Consider the following 23456-nt stretch of genomic DNA (forward strand, 5'->3'; position numbering starts at 1 on the left):
TAGAAACTGCAGTTCTAACCTGGAAATTAGGTTACGGGAAGGGGTCCTCTCTATTTCCAGTCATGTTAAGTTCCTTTTTTTGTCACCTCTGACTCAGTTTGTCATCACTTATTTCGAGTTTGGATTAGACTTGAAACATGATTGGTATTGTCAGTGTTGTTTATCTTGCCAGACTGTAAAACAACTGATTCTGGGTCTCAAAATGCCAATCAATTGAGAGTCCTTGTTTGGCAATCATCATAACCCCTGCTTCATCATAGGGGGCATCTACTTAACATTTCAAAATGCAGCTCCTGAATAATCTCCCAGAATTTAACAAATTGAGCTGGAAAGACCATCTATACCAGGTGATGTGCCCGATTTCACAGAGAAGTCCGCATCAAAATTAATTTTTAAAAGAGACTGATCACAAATATTTCCAAAAGGCCCTGGAAATGGTAGGGATGAACACGAAAGCGCTTTTCAAAACAGAATCACTACTTAAAACATGCCAGTATTTGACAAAAACATTCTTAATATCCCTTGTTTTGGGAGTGTATGTTGTACAATTATTGAAGATCTGAAGACGACGAGAAATAAGATGCTGAAAAGGGAATGGCTGCAAGAAGCTGAAGAAAACCTAGAAAGTAGAACAAGCGAGGATTGCCTACCCATAAAAAGAGACCATATTGTGTATTGTACGACAATTTTTAAATACATCTTTTTAAATACTGGTGTCCAATTGGTCTATGGGCCCATTTTGGATGCTATTGAATATATTTATTGTTGACTGCATGTAATCCTGTAATCCTGATGAAAGCTGCTGAAATGCGTTGGCTTTAATATTAATGCTTTGTCAAATTGTTCCTCAAGAGTTAATTTCATTCTTCATAACTTTAATACCTGACAGGTGTCACTGAAAACCTCTGCCATACCTGCTCAGTACAACATCTCCATCACTTACAATTTCAAGGCCTGTGAAACCATATTAAATGTATTCAGGGTATTCCACCAAAAAGTTGATTTGATGCTGAACAGACGAATAATTTCATTTGTCTGCATGGAGACAGCCAACATTCCACTGAGGAAGCTGACAGAAAAAAATTGAAAAATATAATGCTGTTTTCACCTCACTTTTGCTGCTGTGAAATAAAATGTCCAATGCTATCAAATGAGCCTCAGTCATATTAAAAGTTGCACTAAGTTAATATGCTGACTAGCAGACCGGGTTTCACCACCCAAATCAGTGTTTTTATTGACATATTGCCATTATATATATATTATATTCCCATTGATTTAGCCCAGGTATGATGTATTTAATCAAAATCAATGAATTTTATTTTTCAGCATGACACCTTTGAAGTGGAGACATGCAAAATGAAAACAGGCCTAAAGAAGGGTCTACTGGTCTGTATTTATTGATAAGGCTTTGGTATGGCGTGTTATGCTCCAGGCAGACCCATACAGTCATGATTTATCTACTGTAACTGTATATTTAAAGCAAGATAGCTTTGAAATGATACACCTACTTCGTTTTGCTCCCCTCATCTGACTGGAGACTCGCCTGTGACCAGCTGATCAGATGGACTGGGACAATAAATCAGTAATGAATGGCTCCCCAGCTCTCCAGCCTGCTGCCACATCCATCCTGCCCTTAACAGACAGGAGGTAGGTATTAATCTAACACTGAGGAAAGTCTCTAGACTAGGCCTGTGCAAGCTAAAAACTGTTATGGTAGTATTAAGGAAACTCACTGACTTTGGTGAAGGCCTGACATGCTCTCTCTCTCTCTCTCTCTCTCTCTCGCTCGCTCTCTCCATGGTGCTGGAATGTAACTGACCAAGCAGCTCTCTCTATGTTACAGCTCCCTCTACTGGTCCAAACATACTGCATGCCACACTGCTCAAACAGCTATAGTGTTGAATGGACTGTATATACAGTATATGCTGTGTGATGTGTATAGTTTGTTCTTTAGTGTGTCCTATGCTTTGCCTTTGCTGTGGATGTGAGGCCCTGTTGTCCTTGTACCATTTGTGTCAGTATGTAGTTGTCAAGGTGTCTTTGCATGACTGTGTCACTAAGGCAATTTCCTACACATTTATTGTACTTGGTAATTAAAAGTGGTGCTGATTCTTAAAACATCACAGACTGAGAAATGTCCGGTGCAGGTCAGAGGTCAGCCTTATAGCTGCGGTTCCCTCCTCAGGTTTTATTAACTCTGAATCGTCCACTGCCCTCTAATTCCATGTTCAATGTTCCATATTGTTCCATGTCTGCTGTCTCCTCCTCCTCCTCATCTTCTTCTTCTCCATTACCTGGACCTGTGTACACGCCTCTGACACCTGCACAGAATTTGTCAGTGGTGAATATTTGATCAAATGTTTTTTTATGCTGTTTTTTCTTTCCTTGCACTGTTTCAAAAGCCAGTTTGGAGGTCTTCATGCTGCTGCAGCAAGGCCCAGTGTATAGGTGGCCTTCAGAATGGAGCTGGCCTTTGTGAAATTATTTGTTCTTCTCAACTGGCTTAATTGTGCTGTTGTCATTGAACTGTAACTTCCAACTTGCTAGTATTTAATTTTTTGTATCCTCCTGATACTGACCCAAGTAGCCCGATTATGGAATTTCTGATGAAGGTCAGGTAGCTCTGCTTCAGATTCACTGTAGTGAATACTAACAAGCACACCCACAATTAGGACACATATACTATAGGATTAAAGACAATGTTAAAAATACTGTACTTTAGTGTAACAGATTTGTGTGTGTGTGTGTGTGTGTGTGTGCATCACCACTGATCACCATTGTTAAAAACGTACAGATTAGTTCCTAATGAATGAATGAGTCAATTTAATTATGTATATATGTAATTATTTGAGGAAGCGTTTACTTTGGCTGACTTCCCCATTCATGTGTTTTGATGATACATAGTTACTTCTACTGAGATATATATCTGCAACTATCATTATTATGGATTTTTTTCTTTGCCTATTCAAGTATTTCTGTACTTCCACATTCTCCGACATTTCAACACAATTTGTACGCTTTCAAGTTAAAGCTCAAAACAGTTCACCCCAGATGGGACTCGAACCCACAATCCCTGGCTTAGGAGGCCAGTGCCTTATCCATTAGGCCACTGGGGCTTGCTGTAAAAGTAGCGTAACTATACCACTATAATATCTCTTAATAAATGAACTATAATTTATTATCCCATTGCTTAATCGACTCATCAAACATTGTATCTGTTGTCTATGATACATTAGCCTGAACAATGTTACTAACTACAAAGACAGATTGCATGGAGGCTACTTCTTTCGGTGGTGTCACTGCTTTCAGTTCTTTTTTGCAGTAAAAGTCTGGTAAATCTTACAAAACCGCATAGCTAGCTTCACGATAACGCTACAGTCAGCAGACCACTTCTGTGTTCAGCATGACATTAAACTGGTTGGCAATCGTTGATCAAACAATCGATAAATAGAACTGTTGAATTCGGGGTGCATGTATCAAAGACCCCTCTCCGATAAAAAAGATCGTCTGGGAGGCCGTGAGAAAACTGCAGTGTGTTTAACTTCTAATTAAAACCAGTAATACGATAATATGAAAAGGATTTCACGATTAAATATCTGCTGAAGTAAGTGCCATCCACTACCAACTCCAGACTGAATCCTGACTGATGACAGCTCTCGGCAGGCAGGAACCAAACCTCAGTTGTTTTCCTTCTTTCTGCCCAGCAGACTCTGGAGGAATGGTTGCCGGCTAGCTATTCGGGCAGCATTTGTTGGATTTGGCATTCGACCGTTTTGTCAAAATAATGAATTTACTACCGTCCAATCCACATGGGAACGGGCTCCTTTATGCTGGATTTAACCAGGATCATGGTAAGAACTTGTGCTGACATATTTTATTTTCCCAAATGGAAATGGGCAGCGTCGTGGATGCTAAGCTAACGTCGCTAACCCGACGTCTTTTCAGGCCAACCCAATTGACATTAGAGGATAGGCTCGATTGCTACCTAGCTGACCAAGATGCATACAGCTTCCTAATGCTACAGCTGCTGTCAAACAACAGCTTATAAGTAAACATAGCGTTAGTTAACAGCAATAACTTCACATTTTTATAGGCTTGAAAGTATCTAACGCCTATTTACACATTAACCTAGCCACGTTAGCTTATGCTAACCAAGTAACGTTAATGTTACCTTTAACGTACTCTACAAGACCTCAGTTAGCCAGCTAGCGTCAATAGATTTTTTTGTTCCCAGCCAACACGAAAGTTGGCTAACCAGCTAAGCTAGGTCAACGGGGAATGTAAAATAACGTTAGACACGAATATACACATTAATGGACACATGGCATAACGCTAAAATCCCAGCTATAACTTGCTTAACGCTAACGTTAGCTGAATTTCTTGTTAAGAGGAAAAGTGTGTTGGTAACGGTAAGCTAGCTAGTTAATAGCTAACCCCTAGCTAAGTTTGACAGCTGCTACTCAGCTAACGTTAGCTACTATTCACCCCAATCTTTTGTTGAGTTGCTAGTTGACAAACATGTTTGCTAATCGAACTGATAGCAAACCTCAGCTGCCTCTGTTCCAGTAGAATTACTTTACTTTGCACCACACACATACACAGTTATCTGTTACATATGCCTTGCTTCTCAGGAGGACACATGTAAAGTTACGCCCATGTTTTTATTTGAATCGTTTAGCTTAGTCAAATGCTATATCTTGGTGATATTAGCTGTACAAATTTGCTTTGCGCAGTGTTTGGGTTCCAGCCTCTCCCTCTGTGGACATTTTTGTTTCTGTCCTCAGAATTGAAGATAGTGTAGAAAGGCCAAGTGAGCCAAGACCAGCTTACAGTGCTAGTTCTACAGAGATAAGACACTCAGGATGAGCTTGTGGAAAAATTTTACACACATGACCTCACATGACCTCTTGAAGAATTATCGTACCTAGTCATATTGAAGGCAAAATGATCAGTTAATTACTGCTGATTAACCGTATTATCATTGGCATTATTTGTTGGTCAATTTCTGACAGCTATTTAATCTGTTTTGCCTCTCCAGGATGCTTTGCCTGTGGAATGGAGAATGGATTTCGTGTGTACAACACAGACCCTCTCAAAGAGAAGGAGAAACAAGGTAAAGAGATCTAGACTACTAAATTATAATTGTTATCAAAGGAATATTTCACTTTGGTAACATATTATTAGTGTGCGTACATATGAGTTCATTGAACAGTCAGCCTAGTTGCTTTGTAAATCAGTATTGCACTGGCATTTAAAAGTTATTGCGACTCCCCATATTAGTACTTATATATACAATACAATATTACTCTGAAAAAGTTCTCCATGGAAAAATAGAAATATGTTAATAGGCTGATATTGTCAGATTCACATTGCTCTACTGTGCACGTACTTACAGTAAGATTTTAGATGACAATTTTCAAAATGAAAACATGTGAATGATGTTTCAGATACCAGGAGCAGGCAATATTAGTGGCTGATTGTTAATGAGCTCAGATGGAGGTATATGTGCAAAAAAAAATTTGTAATTGCATTGCAATTCTAATTCATTTAAGTAGTTTTGTCAGTTATATCATAACTGAAATTGCTGACTTGTGGCATAAGTCAAATATTAAAGTACAAAGCAAACATTATTCTGTGACACATTGTACTATTGATTAGCCAAAATTCTATTTTTGTAGCAATTGCATTGTAATTTAAAGTACAATTTAACATACTGTGATCCAACATGATGTTGCATAATGACAGGGATGTCGTAACACATTAAAGCGGTAGCTGTTGTGATGTAGATTGTAAAATTTAACATTGTTATATGAGGAATGTTCAGTGTTTGACAACTAAACTCAAAGTTATTTCCAAAGTATTTTGGCTTATGAGTGTAGAACAATAATAAACCAGGCAATTCTGCTGCACACAGGAACGCAGCATTGTGACAGCAAGACACAAGGTACTGCCTTCCTGCGCTTGATGAGATTTAATCTGGCTACTCCCTGGATATGAAGGGTTATAAGAGGAAGTTAATTATTTTCCCCAAAGAGGCCTGCACATGTGACTCAGCACATGACCTGCTCCAGAGTTCTTTGTCCAATGGAGAAAAACTCATCGGATTGAACTGCCGTAGTAGGCCAGGAGTTTTATGGCGTGCAGCGCCGTCTTCCGCCTGGTTCCAGTGCTGATTCATGTGCAGACGCTCTGATGACAAACTTTACAGCATGTAGTGATTCTTTCCCGCTGGCCTTGTGCATGCTGTTCGTGGGGGAGAGGCTTGTCTCACTGTGTGGAATGCAGAGGCGAATTTCTTGCTATTGTGGTCTGGCGTCTGTTGTGGAGAGTGGGGCCATGATAGATGAATAATCCATAGGTCTGAAATGAAATGATCAGAAGCACTCTGCAAACGTGATTTTAGTCACAGGCACATTTTACAGTCAGTTGCAATCACGGGGGATCCATTCTGTCGGTTTTCTCACTTGTGTGGTCGAATGGCGTTCTTGATTGTAATTGGCACAGTTTTGACTTGTTATTGTTGTTGACAGTTTAATGGCCAATGAGGTGTCTTCGTTGTCTTTCAGAGTTCCTGGAGGGCGGGGTTGGCCATGTGGAGATGCTGTTTAGATGCAACTACCTAGCGCTGGTTGGAGGAGGAAAGAAACCAAAGTACCCAACCAACAAAGGTATGTTTACCATTTGTGAACAATTTATGATAGATTGTTTTTCTTTGCAGCACCAGCAATATTATCAGTCTTGGCCTCTGTTCTTATGAATGGTGACTTGGTCTATTTGGTATTTCCATTTTCATAAACATAGTCTCTTGTATTGCTGAGTGGCTGAATTTTCTGCTCTTTGTTTTTTGATGCTTCTGTCTAGTGATGATCTGGGACGACCTGAAGAAGAAGACGGTTATCGAGATCGAGTTCTCAACAGAAGTCAAAGCGGTGAAGCTTCGGCGTGACAGGTAAAAGATTCCCGCTCCGTATTTTTCTCACTCTTTCCTAGTCCCCATCCGGTGCTTGGGTTTGTTGTGTTGCCCCATCAAAGTTGTTTTCGTCTGTCAGTGCATTGGCTCCTAATAGTTTTGTGGGAAATTATTTCATCATCGGTGACTAGCAGAATAAGAGTTGTGTAATGCAGTATGAGTGACAAGATGGAAGGTTGCTCTTCAGATTTTCTTTCAGGCATACAATGCTCCGTTATGTCCAAACCCATTTTATGAGGCTAATGACATGGCAGTAATGTGGTAATGAGACAGTGCCAGACCATGATGCAGTTACGATGCAGACATATTAATTATACTCAGAGAGTACAGTTATAAGGCAGCTCAGATTTTGGTCACACAGCTTGTTTGACAAGTGTATGATGCAGCTAGACGGTATCTGTGAACATGAACAACTCTCTCCCAGCTGTGGCAGCTTTTGCACCGAGATTCCTCTGTGAAGTAATCAAAGGTCAAAATCTGGAGCCGCTCCATTGACAAGGAATCGGAGACTGGCCTTCTTTGTCTGAACAGTTTAAACACCAAAATGCTTTCATTGTAGTCGTGCCAACACTTCAAAACCACAAAATCTGTCAGCGTCCGCAAGAAATCTCGTATCAAGTAAGGGTATCCGCAGAAGTATCCAGTGTCACCGGAATTCACCCGCCCATTCATTGTCAATGGAGCTGCCTCAGGCTTTGTCCCTTCATGCGTCAGATTAGCATTTATTCTCTAGTGAATTGTTTGAGAGGATAGTTTCTCTTCAAGATTAGCTTAAATTCTGCTGTGTTGTTTCTCCTTTGTGCTCAGGATTGTGGTGGTCCTGGACTCGATGATCAAAGTCTTCACCTTCACCCACAACCCCCATCAGCTGCATGTGTTTGAGACCTGCTATAACCCCAAAGGTCAGTCCACTCTGCTGCACATTTCAGATTCCTAATCGGCCTTCATAACTTAACGCAAATAGCACAAACATGTAGGTTTTTACATGCTTTTCAGGGTTATGTGCAGGAAAAAAAGACCCTCAGTCCTCAGCAAAATCAGCTGTTTTCAAGACTGCATGTGATTCTCTCTTCCAAAGTGTGTTTATTGCATATTTGAATCGCTCAGGTGTGTATTAATAACCGTTGCTCCACCTCTCTCCTTTTTCCTCCTTCCCCCTTTGTTCCCCTCAGGTCTGTGTGTGCTGTGTCCCAACAGCAACAACTCTCTGCTGGCGTTCCCCGGGACCCATTCTGGCCATGTGCAGATTGTGGACCTGGCCAACACAGAGAAGCCCCCCGTCGACATCCCCGCCCACGAGGGGGCCCTGTGCTGCATCGCCCTAAACCTGCAGGGCACAAGGATAGCTACTGCATCAGAGAAAGTACGCCGTGCTAGGGCTGCGCTAAATTGACCGTAGCATGTGAAAATCTGTCAGTTGTATTGCACTATGTGTTGTTTGTTGTTGTGTTTGAGTGAGATTCTTTTTAAATAATTTTGCAGCATGGTTGGGATTTCTCTGTTTACACAATTGAAAATGTAAATTGGAGCAGTGTTTTGCATGATGCTAACAAAACCTTCATTCTGGTGTAAGACTTAAGACTCTTGCAGAAAATCTGCTTCCTGAATTGATTGAATTGACCCCAGTCGTATAGGGCGGCTCTACACCCAAATCAATTACATAGCATGGATCGCATTTAGTAAATGGTTCATCAATAGGAAATCCAGTTGCAACCGGAGATGTGCAGAAGGTCATGATTCCATGTGAACCTTTTGTCAGTATATGTTTCTGGTTACTATGTTGTTGCTGAGTTGTGGCTAATGTGTGTTTTATTTCTTCAGGGGACTCTTATAAGAATCTTTGACACCTCTGCGGGGCAGCTAATCCAGGAGTTGAGACGAGGCTCTCAGGCAGCTAACATTTACTGGTGAGCATTGAGCAATAATGCTGTTCACACATTTAGCAATCACATTGTCATGGTCCTGTCCAATTGCTCATGGCATTGCAGCAATAAGTGAGTAAGATGACAAACGCACGGTCATAACTGATTTCGATGGGGAGGATTGCTGAAAACATCAGCAGAATTACCTACAAATATCACAAGCGTGTACTTGTACTAGTTAGACTAGTTTCTTAGATGCTAATTTCTGTTGACTTAATGTAGGACTAACAAAGACAAGGATGTGCTCCAAGACACACACCCTCCCCACAAAAGCTTCTGCAAACTTGACCAGAATACTTGCTCTTTTCACAGGGAAATGTATTAACGAGTTGTAGCTGGAGCATAAATTACATTAGACCAATGGAATGTTAGACTCCAACCTGAGAATAGGCTGAATTTAAAGCTTTTCTCTGCCTCTCCTCCCTGACTGAGGATGTCTGAGCTCAGCAAAGCTTGTAGTCTCTCTCGTTCTCATTACCTCTCCTCCGCTCTGTCCTGTTCAGCATTAATTTCAACCAGGACGCCTCCCTTATCTGTGTGTCCAGCGACCACGGCACAGTGCACATCTTTGCAGCAGAGGACCCCAAAAGGAACAAACAGTCAAGGTTAGTCTCTGCTGAGCGCTGTCAAATCTTTTCCACTCTATCAGATAAATCTGCGGTATAATTCAAAATAAATTGAGTTGTGATTAAACCAAACCCAGAGCGGGATTCAGATAAATACAAAATGAAAGGTTGATTTTTGATGACATATTGAATCTGTCCCGCCCCTATATCCTGGTTTTGTTTCCTTTCCTCCGCAGCTTGGCATCAGCCAGCTTTCTTCCCAAATACTTCAGTTCCAAGTGGAGCTTCTCCAAGTTCCAGGTCCCCTCAGGCTCCCCTTGTGTGTGTGCCTTTGGAACGGAGCCCAATGCCGTCATAGGTATGTTGAGGTTGGGGAAGGGGACCGACAATGGCATTCAGGATATAAGACTGTGGTTATTGATGAGTCACGTGTCTGTGTGACACTTTCTGCATCTGTATCAGCACGGGCATAAGTTTGGAGCTGAGCCCAGCGCTGTAAGAGGTTACTAATGTTGTCCCTCTATTTTGTTACATAGTGTTATTCAGGGTTCCCACTGGTCATGGCATCTCTGGAATATCATGGAATAACATTGAATAACCATCAAGGAATATAGCAGAATGTATTTTCTGACTTGTTTCTCACATTCATTGCATTAGATGGCAGTTTTCAGCCCAACTGTGGCAGAAACCAGACTGTTCACCCCTTTAGAACAACAGTAACAAATCAGGAAGGAATACCTCCACAGTGGGAACCCTGGTTATTATGCTTAATAGAGACGTTGAAACTTTGTAATTTTTTTTGAAGAAAAGCTGGTTTCCGACATATTCTGTTTTCCTGTTTTTGGCCAAGTCAAGCGATACCTAGGCCTCATCCAAGGCCTTCAAATCCTAATGTGTACTTTGACCGCTTCCTCTTTGGATCCGACCGAGTGCAGTGCTCCTTTGTAACTGTAGGCGGGGACAACTGTCACAAATTGTTACAATACACCTACACTACCAGTCAAAAGTTTGGACACACCTGCTTGAATGTACTATGTTTTTCATTCTCTTAAAGCCATTTTGATCTAAATGCTTATGCTTAAATGCTTGAAATGTGTTTCTTAGACAAATATAAATAGCGAAGTTGATCCTATGTATGAATTTCTTTCAAAGCCTTTGGCTTTCCATCAAGGCAAAGGGCGGCTACTTTAAAGAATCTAAAATATAAGATAGTTTTGATTTGTTTAACACTTCATAATGTCACTGCATAATTCCATTTGTGTTATTTCATAGTTTTGGTGTCTTTACTATTATTCCAAAATGTGGAAAATAGTATTGTGCTCTACTCCCTTCATCTATGCAGCAAAACTTAATTGCCAGATGTTGTATCTGGTCTGGTGTTTTCTGAGCGCATTCATCTCTCAGCACTTCCCTCTTTCTCTCCCTCTATCCTTTAGCCATTTGTGCTGACGGCAGCTACTACAAGTTCCTGTTCAACCAGAAAGGGGAGTGTTCCAGAGATGTCTACGCCCAGTTCCTGGAGATGACCGACGAGAAGATATGACCTCTGACCCCCCTCTGCAGACTCACTGGACGCAGCCTTGGTTTTTCTTTTTCTTTTTTTTTTTGGAGGGAGCAGAGGTCCCCACGCCGCATCCCTCCTCATCTCGATAAGACTCTTTTGTAAAAGAGCGTCAGGAGGGAGAAAAAAAGAATGAAGAGGCAGTCTTGGGCGGGGGGGAACCTCACAGCAAAGACAGATGGGTATAAGCACCAACAGGATTGCAGACTTCTCAAGATTGTCTTCGGACAGTCGGTGGACAGAGGGACGCGAACGCTGACTTCAGACTCCCAAACCAAACGCAAGAGGGAAAAAAGAGGGAAAGTTATTTTTTGAAAGGACAACGTACCGCTTTTTAAGACGTCTTCCGTGGAATTTACAATGGATGGCTATTTTTTAATCGCACTGTTGATTCTGATAGTTAGATGGATTTAAAAAATAAAAGAGAAAAAAAAAAAGAGATTTTTGTCAACTAACACCACCTAACCTAACTATAGGGAGTGCCTCTGAACCGAGTCGAGACTGGAGAGTGTGTACGCGCGTATGCACATATACTGTCGTCATATGTGTGTATAAATACAAAATGTACCATATTCAGCGGTTCGCAAAGCAGGATCAGGCTGAACTGTAATAGCCCACGTTTTTCTTCTACTTTTCTTCTTTTGCTTCCGCATCCGTCTGTGTGAAGTTCACATTTCACCTCGGACATGAAGAAACGAGCACTGGTCCTGCTTTGTGAAACATCATCCTAGTATTAACTAGATTTTGCTTATAGTCACTGTATAAACACGACGCGCCAGACTGAACATGTAACTACATAGAACTGTACATAATAGTAGCAGGAAAAAAAAATCCGAAAATGTTTTTTTTTTTTGTCTCTTCCTTCTGTTTTCCATTTGTTGTGCAATATGCTTTTTCCTGATCACTTTTTTTTTGTTAGGAGCTTTCTACCTGATGGGTGAAAGCCTAAGAGCCAGACACGGTTTCACTGATCAGGATCTGAACTTGATCAGTATCAGACGTGATTCTTGGTAACTTTGTACCAAAACGGCCAAGATGAACTGTAGAGCTATGAAGAGTAAGAATTGAATTCAAGACTACGTTTCCATGTTTCCTCTCCTTCACTGTGTTAATACATAATCAATCCGACTTGATTAAATGAAAAATCCCCTTATCGATGTGTCTGATCGATGGCTCCTTCATGTATTTTTTTTGATATGGTAGTTTTGTCGGCCAGTGTAGCTTTCCAGTCAGTTCTACATTTTATTTTTTTATTCTCACACTGACACATTTCACTTGAACTGATGTGAGTACAGTTTTTGTCCGCTGTGACTGTAGCTCCGAAAACCACTTCAGCTGGCCCACAAGCGCATTGATAGATTCAGCTAATGCAAATGAGGGAATCTGAAGTGCTTTGTTCAAGCCAGTGGCCATAAACAGGGGATCAGTTCAGCATGGATCCGCTACAATGGACCATGTGTATAAGTGGCACAGTGGAAATGTACAATTAAATATTACATATTCTTTTAACTTTTATTTTTCGTTTGTCATGTTAATCTTGGTATTCAACAGTGTTTTGTTGATTCGGCGGGGAAACACCTCTGAACACATTTCATTTGTGTTGCTTTCTGCATTCGATTGTAAATTTGCAGGTGTTACACTACACATCACACGCTGCACATTGTTCTACATACAGCGCTTGGCTGTCAGACTACAGTAGGGACGCTGCACAAACTCAAACTTGTTTCTGTGATCAATTCAAAATGATTGTAAAATCCTGCATTTAAATTTGTGAATAAAATTTAATGTCTGCTTTTACAATTATACATGACTTTGAGTCCTGTCGGGCTATTCCGTGTGTATTTTATTGCAGAATACAAGCGTAGCCTGTCCATTACTTGTATTGAATTTATGAATACGTGGATCTGTCATTCTCTAGTGTGCTTCAGCACCTCTTAAAAACCTTTTAAGGGGATTCTCAGCAAAATGAATAGACTTTTCTAGGCAAGTTAACACAATAATAGAATCTGTGATTGGATTCTTTGATTATATGTTGCACTCTCACCACTTTCAGAGTGGTAATAGATATTTTTGTGCCTTTCCCAAGCCATGATCTCATGATATCCGTGCGCCTATACCCTCTTCTGGCCAGTCCCAACACTGAAAATGAGTAAGTTGTGCTGTTTTTGTCCCTTAAGGAAGTTGATAGCATTCAGTAAGGCAGCGTTTCTACTGCTGCGGTACATGGGCTTCCTGGAACAGCTTGACCAAACTGTGTGGAATGCATGGTGAAGCCCTCTTCTGTAATCCCAGCAGCAACACTTACAGTATGTGACTCTATTCCAGATGTTCAACTCTTAATCGACTAGTTGATTCCTAGCAGTTTTGGCTGACACCTAAAAAGGGAATAACATGTTTGTGTTTGCATTTACCCTGCGGAAGACTTTTACTCAAAAACAAAAATCCACAGACTAAAAGGCTGTTTTAAATTAATTTATAAAAAAAAAAAAGCATTTACCCACTGAAGCAGAACGAACATCTACCACTTTGTTTTTCCTCATGGAACATAGAATACAATCTGAATAGACTTTTAGCCTGAACAGAATAAAATAATTAAGCAAAGAGAGACTGCCAACTTCCAACACAAAAGGTAACAAACACAGCCAATGATGACAGGGAAAAACCGAAAGCAAATGAAGAATAAATGAAAGAAAAAAATAAAATAAGTAAGAGGGTAAGTGCAGCACTGGTCAGAATCATATAGCATAGATTCAGTCTAAATTTTCTTCAGTTCCATATTCAGATATCTGCTCAAGTACATTGTCTCTAGATCCGTAACATGCAAGCTCGATGAAGCATATGGTCAAATACGCATGGGAATATACTTTTTTATCTCATAGGATATTTGTAAAATATGAAAAAATCTGTAGATGTACAGTGATAAAGAAATTTCATTTGCATTCGACTGAGCAGAAAAGAAAAGAAAAAAAAAAAAAAGATCCACTCCATAGATAGTGTTTTCTTTAAGGAAAAGGAGACTACATTCATTTCACTGAACAAAGAGTCCACATACAAAAAAAGATCCCAAAATATCAGGTGATGTTTAAATGGTTTTTTTTTTTAAAGACCCCACTTATAGCTTTAGTATCTTAATTATTACTAGATATCTGTGCCTTGGGAAAAAACGGAGAAACACTCAAAAAGATCCAAAGATACACATGTACAACGGAATACTGCATATCTACTCACGACTGGATTAGGTAGGTCAACATGGAGGCTAGCTGCCGAAGATGGGAATGTCCACACGTACACACACTTTTTTCCCTTTGCGGAATACACTACGGTTGATGTCACGTTTTGTTTTTCTTTTTCTATCCAACACACATTTGTAAGCGCTTTGTCTGTTAATGCTACCGGGGGGATGATGCCGTTGGCTCCGTTTCCCCCTTCTTTTTTTGGGGGGGGGAGCGCGTTCGGAGCTGTCCAATCAGCAGGTGGGCCTCCTCCCCGCCGTCCCGGGCGTGCACCGGGGGGTTGGGGCGGCGCGGAGGATGTTAAGCTTGGCTACACGGCTAAGGTCTAAGAAGTCCTTTCTGATCTGGAAACCTGTGTTTTTTTAAGTCTCTCTCTTTTTCTTTTTTTTTTTTCTTTTTCTTTTTTGTTAAAACTGCTGTGAAGACTTTTCCTGTGCTTCTTTCTCTTCAGGTGCCGTCCGAGTCTCCGGCGTCGGGGTCATGGTTCGTCAGCAACTTTTCTTCTTTGATTTTCGTTTTTGCTTTTACATTTTGGTCTGTAGTTTTTGCATCATATTTCACGGTCTTTTTATACCTGGGGGTGGGTGGGGGTATGAGGGGGTTGTCACACATTCTGTAGTCCATAGGCGTTTCCACATCTCTTCTCCTTTTGGCACCTTGGAGTAGATGATAACCGGGGGGTGGGGGGCGGGAGGGCAAGGTGGAGACCCGAGAGTGTATAAGGTGTGATAGTAGATTAGTTAGGCTCAATGAGTATGGGAGAGCGGGGGTCAGTGTCCAGAGCAGGGAGCTAGTTGTCGCCGACCTGTTCACTGACCCCTCCTTCTCCGGCTCTGTCCGTACTGTTGTTGTTGGTGTTGTTGTTGTTGTTCACGGCGGCTTCACCCTCCTCTTGCTCTGTTTTCACTCTCTTGGACTCGGGCTGCTCTTGCTGGTCTCCGTTCTGCCTCTTGGTGGGAAGGGACGCAGAGGCCGACGCGTGGGCCGCCAGGAGATGGAGGGGGTTCGCAACGGCTGGTAGAGAAAAAAAAGACAGGATTTTTTTTAAGCATTGGGTGTTATGGCTACCTTGGCTCAGGTTAGAATTACTGACATTACTGTCCATGTAATGCTGTCTTCAGTTATCACAGCCTGAAAAAACAAGAGGTCTCTATTGGCTGTTCCAAAATTTAGATTAAAAACAAGAGGTGATTGGTTCTTTGCCATCATGGCTTCTAGACTTTGGATTGACCATAGGCAGCTCAATCAGTATCATCTTTTAAATCACTTCTAAACTCACTTTTATAGACTTGCTTTTATGTAATGATCTTCTATGAATTGTCTTTGACCTCCGTTTTATGGTTTACTTTTATTATTTTGCCTTGCTGTTTTATTTCATACCTTTGCTTGCGATGCTTTTGCTGTCCATTTCATCAGTTTGGTTTTATTTCACTCCTTTGTAAGGCGCTTTTTGTGTATTTATATAAATGATGACTAATATTTTTATTAGATAGATGTGGTAACTTGCAAAGGCTTGAAAACCTTCCAACTTTATCCAAAACCTCCTCATATCCTGAGTCAGTAGTTGCTGTGTGTGTGTGTGTGTGTGTGTGTGTGTGTGTGTGTGTGTGTGTGTGTGTGTGTGTAAACCTCACCTGTGCTAGCAGCAGTACTGATGGGGACCAGATGAGTCCCATTTTGTGTGATGGTCTTTATTGGAAGCTGGTGCTGGCCGAGCGGGGCTTGCACGATGGTAACCGTTGTGAGGGGAGTAGCCTGTGAGGTCTGGATGATGCGACTAGCTCCGCCTATAGAAGCGGCTGTGATGCCTGGGACCTGCTCCACTTTCACTACAGAGAGGGAGAGAGAGATATTTGAAATGAAATGCTCACATACGGTAAGAACATTACAGCTGGTGACTATAGAGGCTTTGCAGTTGTGTCACACATCTCGCAACCATGGAGGTCCAGTGGAGAATTGACTGTGCACATAATGTCAAAATATATAACAACCAGGCTAGAAAAAGAGAGATACCTGAAAAAAATGAAAGAGTGGGTCTAGTAAGGTCTGACTCGTCTCAAAATTTAAGTGACGCAATTAACCGTCTTGTCTTTAGCCCTAGTCTCTTCTCCAGAAGAAGCTGACTCTTTTCAAGCTACAACTTAGCTACAAGCTACAAACCATTGGTTTTTGGCTTTGTTAGCAGGCTAACTAGCCAGCAAGCTAATTTAGCAAAGCAACCGTTGTTAATGTTAACAAAGGACTACTACTACTAGCTGCATAACTTTAGCTACAGTGCAAATCAGACGTGTTAATAAGACAGTGATGGTTAGGAAACCAGATACTAGGTCTGGGTTAGGGTTCTCTGATGCATCATGGTTTTATTTTGTCTGAGTCAGACTTGATTCTTCAAATCCTAGTGTTGCTACTTGAATGTAGGCTATTTTGCAGCAACAGAACAAGAGCGCATTGAATATTTAGCTTGTATCTTAGACTCTGCTCCTTTGGTGGCACTATACTCAGCTTTGATTAGCCTCTATGACCAAACCCGCTCTCTCCACTGGCTCTACAGTGATGCACAATGGCACAATGCTGTTTGGCGAACCAGCCCCAACAAGTCTCAAGGCAGATGTGTTGATGCATGTCACATTTCAAAACAAAACAGAGAGAAATTAACTCGATAAAAGTCGTTGATTAAACATGAATCAGGTCTAACCTTTGATCTCCTGGTGGTCTCCACCTCCGTTCTCCTGAGGTTCCGTGTTCACTGTAGCGGGCTGTCCGGCAACGGTTGCCATGGTGACCGCTGGGATCTGATGGACGACGTGCACCGTCTGCATGACGGGGGCGGAGCTAACTGCGGTTGTTACCATGGCTGGCGTTGCCATGGCGTAGGTCACAGGCTTCATGGTCGTCTGAGGCATCTGGCGCTGCACGGCAATCAATACTGGCTGGCTGTTCAATGGTGAGCCTATCAGAGATGAGAGTTAAAGTATTCACTACACTGAAAAAGGAAAAATCCACCCTGAAAACGGAACATGTTATATTTATGATCTTAGATGGTTCAATTAATACAAGGCCATTACAAATCATTAGCAATTCCCCCAAAGCTGGAGTCCAGAGAACCGAACCTCTGTTATGTCTTCAAGAGACTATATGGGAGCAACATAACATCCCATACATACATATATGCCAATATGTGCTGTCTGTTAAATGCCTCCGATCAAAACTTAAAGCATGTTTGTTATAAACTGCAGATGTGCTGTAGATTTGCTTTACCAGGGGAACTCTGTGCAAAGCGGGCCTCTTGGATGACAGCGAGTTTGGGCTGGACTGTAGCGGTTGGGGTGGGGGCTGGCGGCGGGGTGGGCTCTGGCTCCATGGGGACTGGGGAGCCCTCTCTGGACAGGCTGTCTGGTGTCTGGACCCCACTGGAGTGGGCAGACAGTGCCCCTGTGTGGTTGGGAGAGGCTGGAGCACTCCTGGGACAGGGGAAAGAAATGGAGTTAACTGCCATGCTGCCCTACAAAACCAAAGAGCAGTAGTGAGCCTGAGAAAACTGGCTTCAAAAGCAAGACAAAAGCACTGCTGGTACAGAGGTGTGGGTATACATTTTACTGATATGAAGTCTACACCCTGGTCATGATCTGGATCTGAGCTTTACCTGGAGGACAGAGGTCCCAGGGGGGTCCTGAAGCAGGGCACCCCCCTCGGCCTGCGCTTCCTGAAGGCCTGCTCTATCAGCTTGCCCTCGGAGGACGGGTCGATCCTCCAGAACGAGCCTTTCCCCGGCTCCTCCTGGGACCGGGCCACTTTGATGAAGTACCGGTTCAGGGACAGGTTGTGGCGGATCGAGTTCTAAAAACACCAACAAAATGGAAACACAGGAAGAGAGGAATCAGAAGATGTGCCAGTGTTTGATATGGTGGAGTATTATAATAGGTGTACTCTAAAATATAGATACTAGTATGTCCAGATAATACATTTTCAGTGTTTTTTAGCACACAATGTCTTCTGCTTCATGTGCTGTGCTTCTGTGCCTGTCAAAATAGTAAAATCACTCTACTTCTGTGCAAGCAAGCCACAAAGAGCAATCAATCAACACTGCAAGAATATTTTTCAGTGTGTAAATAAAGTCAAAACTGAGCCTTAGCTCACAATGAGAGTTTATAATGTGCAGCAGCGAGTTCAGCTCATCTTCTTAGCTTTGTTTCTCAGCTTGCCTTTTTGAACGAGGCTTTTACATTTACAGTGACATACATGCCTGGTCTGACAAATAATCCTAAATGTGAATGACAGGTATTGGTCTGATACATAATGAAATATCGACTTGCAGTTTTCCAAACCTTTCTACCAAAGCTGCCATTTGACTGAAATGTCCTGTCAAAATAAGGTGAATGATGATCATCTATTCAGCACATGTAAATACTAGGCTAGCTGTAGCTGTTACAGGTGCACTTCCCATCATAAGCTATTCTGGCAATCATTGATGAGCTGAGACAATGTGATTGATCTTAAGGTATCCATTACTTGTTAGAAATGAATTGCACCAGCAGAGAAAAAGCCAGGCATGCAGTAGGCCTAGAAAAGCTACATGCAGGTGATAGTGCAAGTCACTGACAAAGCCTCAAGAGAGTGGCACCAAACTGTGAAGACACTGACCTGCCAGCCTTTATCTGCTGTCCTGTAGTAGGGGTAGTTCTTGGTGATGTGAGTGTATATGCCGTTCAGCGTTAGCTGTTTATCTGGGGCCATGGTGATGGCTTGGACTATTAGCTGTGCATACGAATACGGTGGTTTGGAGTCATCCTGTGGGAAATGGAAGAAAAAGACATATTTAATTCATGCGCTTTTGGGAAGAAATTGGTTTTGTTAATGAAATGTTCACCAGGCAAGCTGACTCACTCACTCTCTCTCTCTCTCTCTCTCTCTCTCTCTCTCTCACACACACTTAAAGTTCAACAAGGTTCTGTACTCCAAAGTCTATGTTTTTGTGAGCGTTGGGCAATTTTTAGACTTCAATGAGTAACCAAGGATGTTCACAGTGCTCAGATACCATATTAAGAATAGAACTACATCAAGACTAATCCTGGGTTGAATCTATTAAGTCTCCTGCCTTGATCATGCCCCCCCCCCCCCCCCCCAGGTTTGGATATCCTCCTTAAATCCATTTTAAAAATCAAGAAAATACACAAGCAATATTCATCCTGATTTTGCTAAGTTCTGCTTCTCTGCCCCACTCTCACCTTTGGGCTGTCTTCACCTGAGGCCTCCTTGTCGTTTTCTGATTGGGAGTTGTCCCCTATAAGGTCAGAGGTCAGAACACGGCCCATCCTGTAGCTGGAGAGTCCCGCCCCCCGTGGACTTGATGGACAGGAGTTTGCCGCACTGTGTGTGAGATAAACAACCATCTGTGAGGGTTGCGTTCTGTACAGTGAAGGATCAAGTAAATAAACAAGGCAATTATAGAACTCGGGAAACAGTATCTGCCCCGGTCTCACCTGATGGTGCCAGTAGGTGAAGGCAGGGGGCTCATGAGGTGGGCGATGTTGTCAGGAATGTTGATGGTCAGTGGTGAAATCTGGGGCTGGACGGGCTTGACCGGCGATTCCGGCACGTTCCTACGCTCCTTCTTGTCATTGGACAGGGCTGTGAACGTGATCTTTATACTTGTGCTGGGGAACCGGAAACAACACCTAAGAAGGGAGGACAAGCACAAATACAAAATGTGTTAGTGAACCAAGCCCATAGGGTATATGGTTAACTTTTGACGTTGATGCATTTCCATTTAAAATCAGTGTTCAGATTTGTTTACATTTGCATGCATACTCCTACAAACGGCAGTTAAGTGATACTGTACATAATGGGTTGAATCAGTGAGAACCACACTGCATTCGTATTACAAATATCACTGCAGAGAGGAAAACACAAGCTGTTTTGCTTCTATACCCTCTTGCCCCGCAACAAGCAGGCCAAGGTCTAATTGAAGCCAAGTGAGGTGCATTGAGGTTCAGCTGTACAGGGTTTAAATATGGATGCCCACCATGACCATTATGTAACCATGTCTAATTTATTATTAATGGGGTATATTTGGACCAGTTTGCTGACAGGCGCATTCAATGCCTAAATTGAATTACTAGCACTGCTTGGTGGCAAATCTGATTGAAAATACTCAAAGTACCCAAAGTACATGACTGGCACATTGGTAAAAAAAAATGTCAAATAAGATACTGCAGGTTAATACATTGAATTCAGACTGCTTTATCTGAGCTCTAAGATGTTACAGCGGAGAGAAATAAAATACTGGCTAAAACTGACAAACAAGCAGGGCAGTGTAAACATACCGACGGGGAACATGAGGCCAAGTTGACATTGAGCCAGCGCAAATGATCTACTGCACTAACGTTAGCTTCCTAGCTGCCGCAACAGCATGCCATGAGTAAATTTGTGTAGTACCAAGAATAGGACAATAATTTGTCACTAGAGTCAAACTACATAATACTGCAGACTGCGTTGCAGCAGGTTACTCATGCAAACCCGACTTCAATAGCTAGTGTTAGCTTCTGCTGCTAGCATGTTAGGTGGGACAGAGGCAGCCGGGTGTTGTTAGCCCCGATGCATGCCGTTCTCTCGTATTGAAAAACCGTTACGCCGACTTCCATTCAAAAATCTGACAGTTTAAGGTTTCTTGCTTAAAGGCAAATACACAATCCTTTCAGAACGTGAGTTAAGACTGTTTCTGAATTGATAGGAGCCATTCTTTAATTCTGCAAACACCAAATGCGCCTGGAATCTCCCATTTAAATAGAATTTCAACTTTTATAACTGGTTTACATGTTATTCACATACCGGTAATCTTCTACAAAAATACATCGTGCTGGGCGGTAGCAAACCGTTTCTAAAAGCAGATACTGTGTTGAAATAAGAGCTGCTTGGTAGATAATATGTATGCCGAATATACCAGGATGCCTTAATGACACAGAAAAGGTCACGAGCCAGGTTCTACGAGGTGTGCATCGTTTGGCGACAAGCAAGGGCACATAAAAAATTCATTGCCAGATTTTTGGATGGAGTTTGGCGTGACGTTCTCACCATGCAAGAGAACGGAACGTATGGAGGCTAGGTGCTGCTTGACACAACACGTGCAACTGGGCAACAAAACAATAACAAAAGATGAACCCCAAATCTGCAGTTTTTTTTTAGTACAACCAATGAACAGCAAACTGAACATATCCATCTTACATTCGTGGAAGCTGGAGAGGTGGAGCCCCTCGTCTCTGGAACACCCCATCTACAAACACCCCGTTTTTCCCGAGGCATCGGAGATAGAAGTCCCCGCTGCCGGTGCCGTCTTCTCCCGCGGTGAAAATTTCGAGGTGCCGCCGGGAGATGAAGCTGGAGTGTCCCATGCTGACGTCCACCGAGCCCTGCGAAGAGTTCCGGCCGATGGTCACCGACCTTTTCTTCATCAGGTACTCGAATTCTCGGCCCTCCAGCCGGGCTACCGCCGACCCCGACATCCCGCTTACCACCGCCATCTTCTAGGGAACTGGTTGAGATTTAGATGTGTGTGTTATGCGCAAACGTGGAAGCGGTTGCAGTGAATTTAAGAGGGGATTAATATTTTTAGTATTTTGAAAACGGGGGATCCAAATTTAAACGGTGGAGAATTTGACTAGGAACGTGCCAGACCGGGGACACAGCGGCTCCGACCCACCGCCGCGACGAAAAGGAAAAAGAAGGGGCATCAGCCAATCAAAAGCGGCCAAACGGGCGGAAATGCTATGACAGGCAGCACGTCGAACCAATGACAAGCAGGTCGGGGTAGGCATATGTGTGATGTTTACCAATGACAACAACAATATAAATAGCCCGTAGAAAATAGTGGTTGGTTGCACTGCAGGCTGACACGCAGATGGATGGAGAGTTATAAAATGTGGTGCTGTGATTTCCTGGAGGGGAGTTTGTTATGTAGGCTACTCGAAAAAAAGTCATCTGTGTATGGATGGACATTTATGCAACCCTGCCTGGAAGTAATATATTTTTTTGTTTCCTGAAAGCTATGAAAACTAAACTGCGCCCAGGTGAAGAATGACACATTATGTCAAAAAAATCTCAATACACAAATACAAAAAAACCAGTCGATTTTCAGAGGAGGATTATCATATAAAACAAGCTGTGATGTTATGTGTACTAGAATTGGACCACATACTACACCCACTGATTTTATTTATTTATTAATTTTTAATTTTCATTGTACTTTCCCAGAGTCTACTTCCCTGTTATGATGTCAATGATTTTTGTACAGTCATGTGTCCCAAAATTTTATAATAGTCATAGGCGCCCATCGACTTTCACTATGGTGGGACTATGACTAGGCCGTACAGTAGCTGCTTGTTGACTGCAAGCTTATTGCAGGTTAAGGGCATTCCAGTTATGGAAGGATACATAAGGCCAAACACTGTAGCTTGTAATGCAATCCACCACCAACTTGCACATAAGCACAACACATGCCTGCCTTTGACAAGAAAAGAAATTGTCATTCAATGCCCTATACCCTTTATCCCACCTCCACTAAAAATACATCAAGAGGGGGCAAAGTGCTTTGAATATTTGTATACACAACCAAACAGGTGATCATCATCAGTAATTCCCAGAGGTGTGACCTGAAGTCAACTTTGCTTGAGTCAGTCTCAAGTCTTGAGGCACAAGTCTAAGTCAAGTCCCAAGTCTGAATGTAGATTACCAAGTCAAGCCCAAGTCAAGTCCATGTCTTTAATGTCATGTCCCAAGTCTAAATGTAGAACAGCAAGTCAAGTCAGAACAAATCAAGAGTCCAGTATCAATTTAATATCTTAAAGAAAACTAAATATCTAGGACTTTTCAATGCAATATGGTTTTAATAGGATAAAAACTTGGTAAGGGCATCATGAGTTTGATTTCTAGAATCAGTTTCAACTTCAATAAATTCAATCATTCCATACAAATTCAGAAAACAGAATTTAAATTCAGTCGTCTGCTGGAACAAATCTCATCACTTTCAATCTAAGTCATTTACTCGTTTACACAAACACAAGATCTTTTGTCAAGACTTTAGAAACCTTTTCAAGTCATCAAAGTACACGTCAAAGTCAAGTTCCAAGTCACCAGAACCCAAGGCAAGGTATAGTGAAATGAAACTAGTCCTCATTTTGCTGAGGGCCCCCTGGAACCCTCTCATGGACC

The 23456-nt window shown here is 42.1% G+C and overlaps 2 protein-coding genes and 1 non-coding gene across 4 annotated transcripts; 1 reads left to right on the plus strand and 2 right to left on the minus strand.

The window, feature by feature from the left end:
• Positions 1-3043: 3043 nt before the first annotated feature.
• trnar-ccu (transfer RNA arginine (anticodon CCU)) lies at positions 3044-3116 on the minus strand. Its single transcript has one exon. It is a non-coding gene; the product is annotated as a tRNA-Arg (tRNA).
• A 598-nt stretch (positions 3117-3714) lies between these two features.
• Positions 3715-12822, plus strand: wdr45b (WD repeat domain 45B). 2 transcript variants are annotated; one of them, XM_071922919.2, is made up of 11 exons: positions 3715-3851; positions 5039-5113; positions 5915-5944; positions 6567-6668; positions 6862-6949; positions 7778-7872; positions 8143-8333; positions 8792-8877; positions 9396-9497; positions 9695-9816; positions 10895-12822. In XM_071922919.2, exons 1-11 carry the CDS (start codon positions 3785-3787, stop codon positions 10999-11001), a joined length of 1065 nt encoding a protein of 354 aa, XP_071779020.1. In that variant the 5' UTR covers positions 3715-3784; the 3' UTR covers positions 11002-12822. The 2 variants fall into 2 exon arrangements, with proteins under 2 accessions (XP_071779020.1, XP_071779021.1); XM_071922920.2 differs by lacking the exon at positions 5915-5944.
• Positions 12823-13477: 655 nt separating this feature from the next.
• Positions 13478-21938, minus strand: foxk2a (forkhead box K2a). The gene is made up of 9 exons (XM_071922914.2): positions 21474-21938; positions 19733-19927; positions 19478-19619; positions 18894-19040; positions 17896-18089; positions 17511-17713; positions 16948-17202; positions 15887-16081; positions 13478-15266 (listed from the first exon to the last, which is right to left on the minus strand). The coding sequence occupies exons 1-9, from the start codon at positions 21767-21769 to the stop codon at positions 15043-15045; spliced, it is 1851 nt and encodes a 616-aa protein (XP_071779015.1). The 5' UTR covers positions 21770-21938; the 3' UTR covers positions 13478-15042.
• Positions 21939-23456: the final 1518 nt, after the last annotated feature.

The sequence above is a fragment of the Centroberyx gerrardi genome, chromosome 20, assembly GCF_048128805.1.
Source record: "Centroberyx gerrardi isolate f3 chromosome 20, fCenGer3.hap1.cur.20231027, whole genome shotgun sequence".
NCBI classification, from domain to species: domain Eukaryota; kingdom Metazoa; phylum Chordata; class Actinopteri; order Beryciformes; family Berycidae; genus Centroberyx; species Centroberyx gerrardi.

Bases quoted from the DNA above. Each gene is read 5' to 3' on its own strand.
- wdr45b (XM_071922919.2), top strand. From the start codon at position 3,785: ATGAATTTACTACCGTCCAATCCACATGGGAACGGGCTCCTTTATGCT. The intron at 5,945-6,566 runs GTACTGCCTTCC...GTTGTCTTTCAG, and splicing joins TTGTGACAGCAAGACACAAG to AGTTCCTGGAGGGCGGGGTT. The intron at 9,498-9,694 runs GTTAGTCTCTGC...TTTCCTCCGCAG, and splicing joins AAAAGGAACAAACAGTCAAG to CTTGGCATCAGCCAGCTTTC.
- foxk2a (XM_071922914.2), bottom strand. From the start codon at position 21,769: ATGGCGGTGGTAAGCGGGATGTCGGGGTCGGCGGTAGCCCGGCTGGAG. The intron at 16,082-16,947 runs GTTAGACCTGAT...CCCTCTCTGTAG, and splicing joins AGACCACCAGGAGATCAAAG to TGAAAGTGGAGCAGGTCCCA. The intron at 15,267-15,886 runs GTGAGGTTTACA...TTTCTCTACCAG, and splicing joins CAGTACTGCTGCTAGCACAG to CCGTTGCGAACCCCCTCCAT.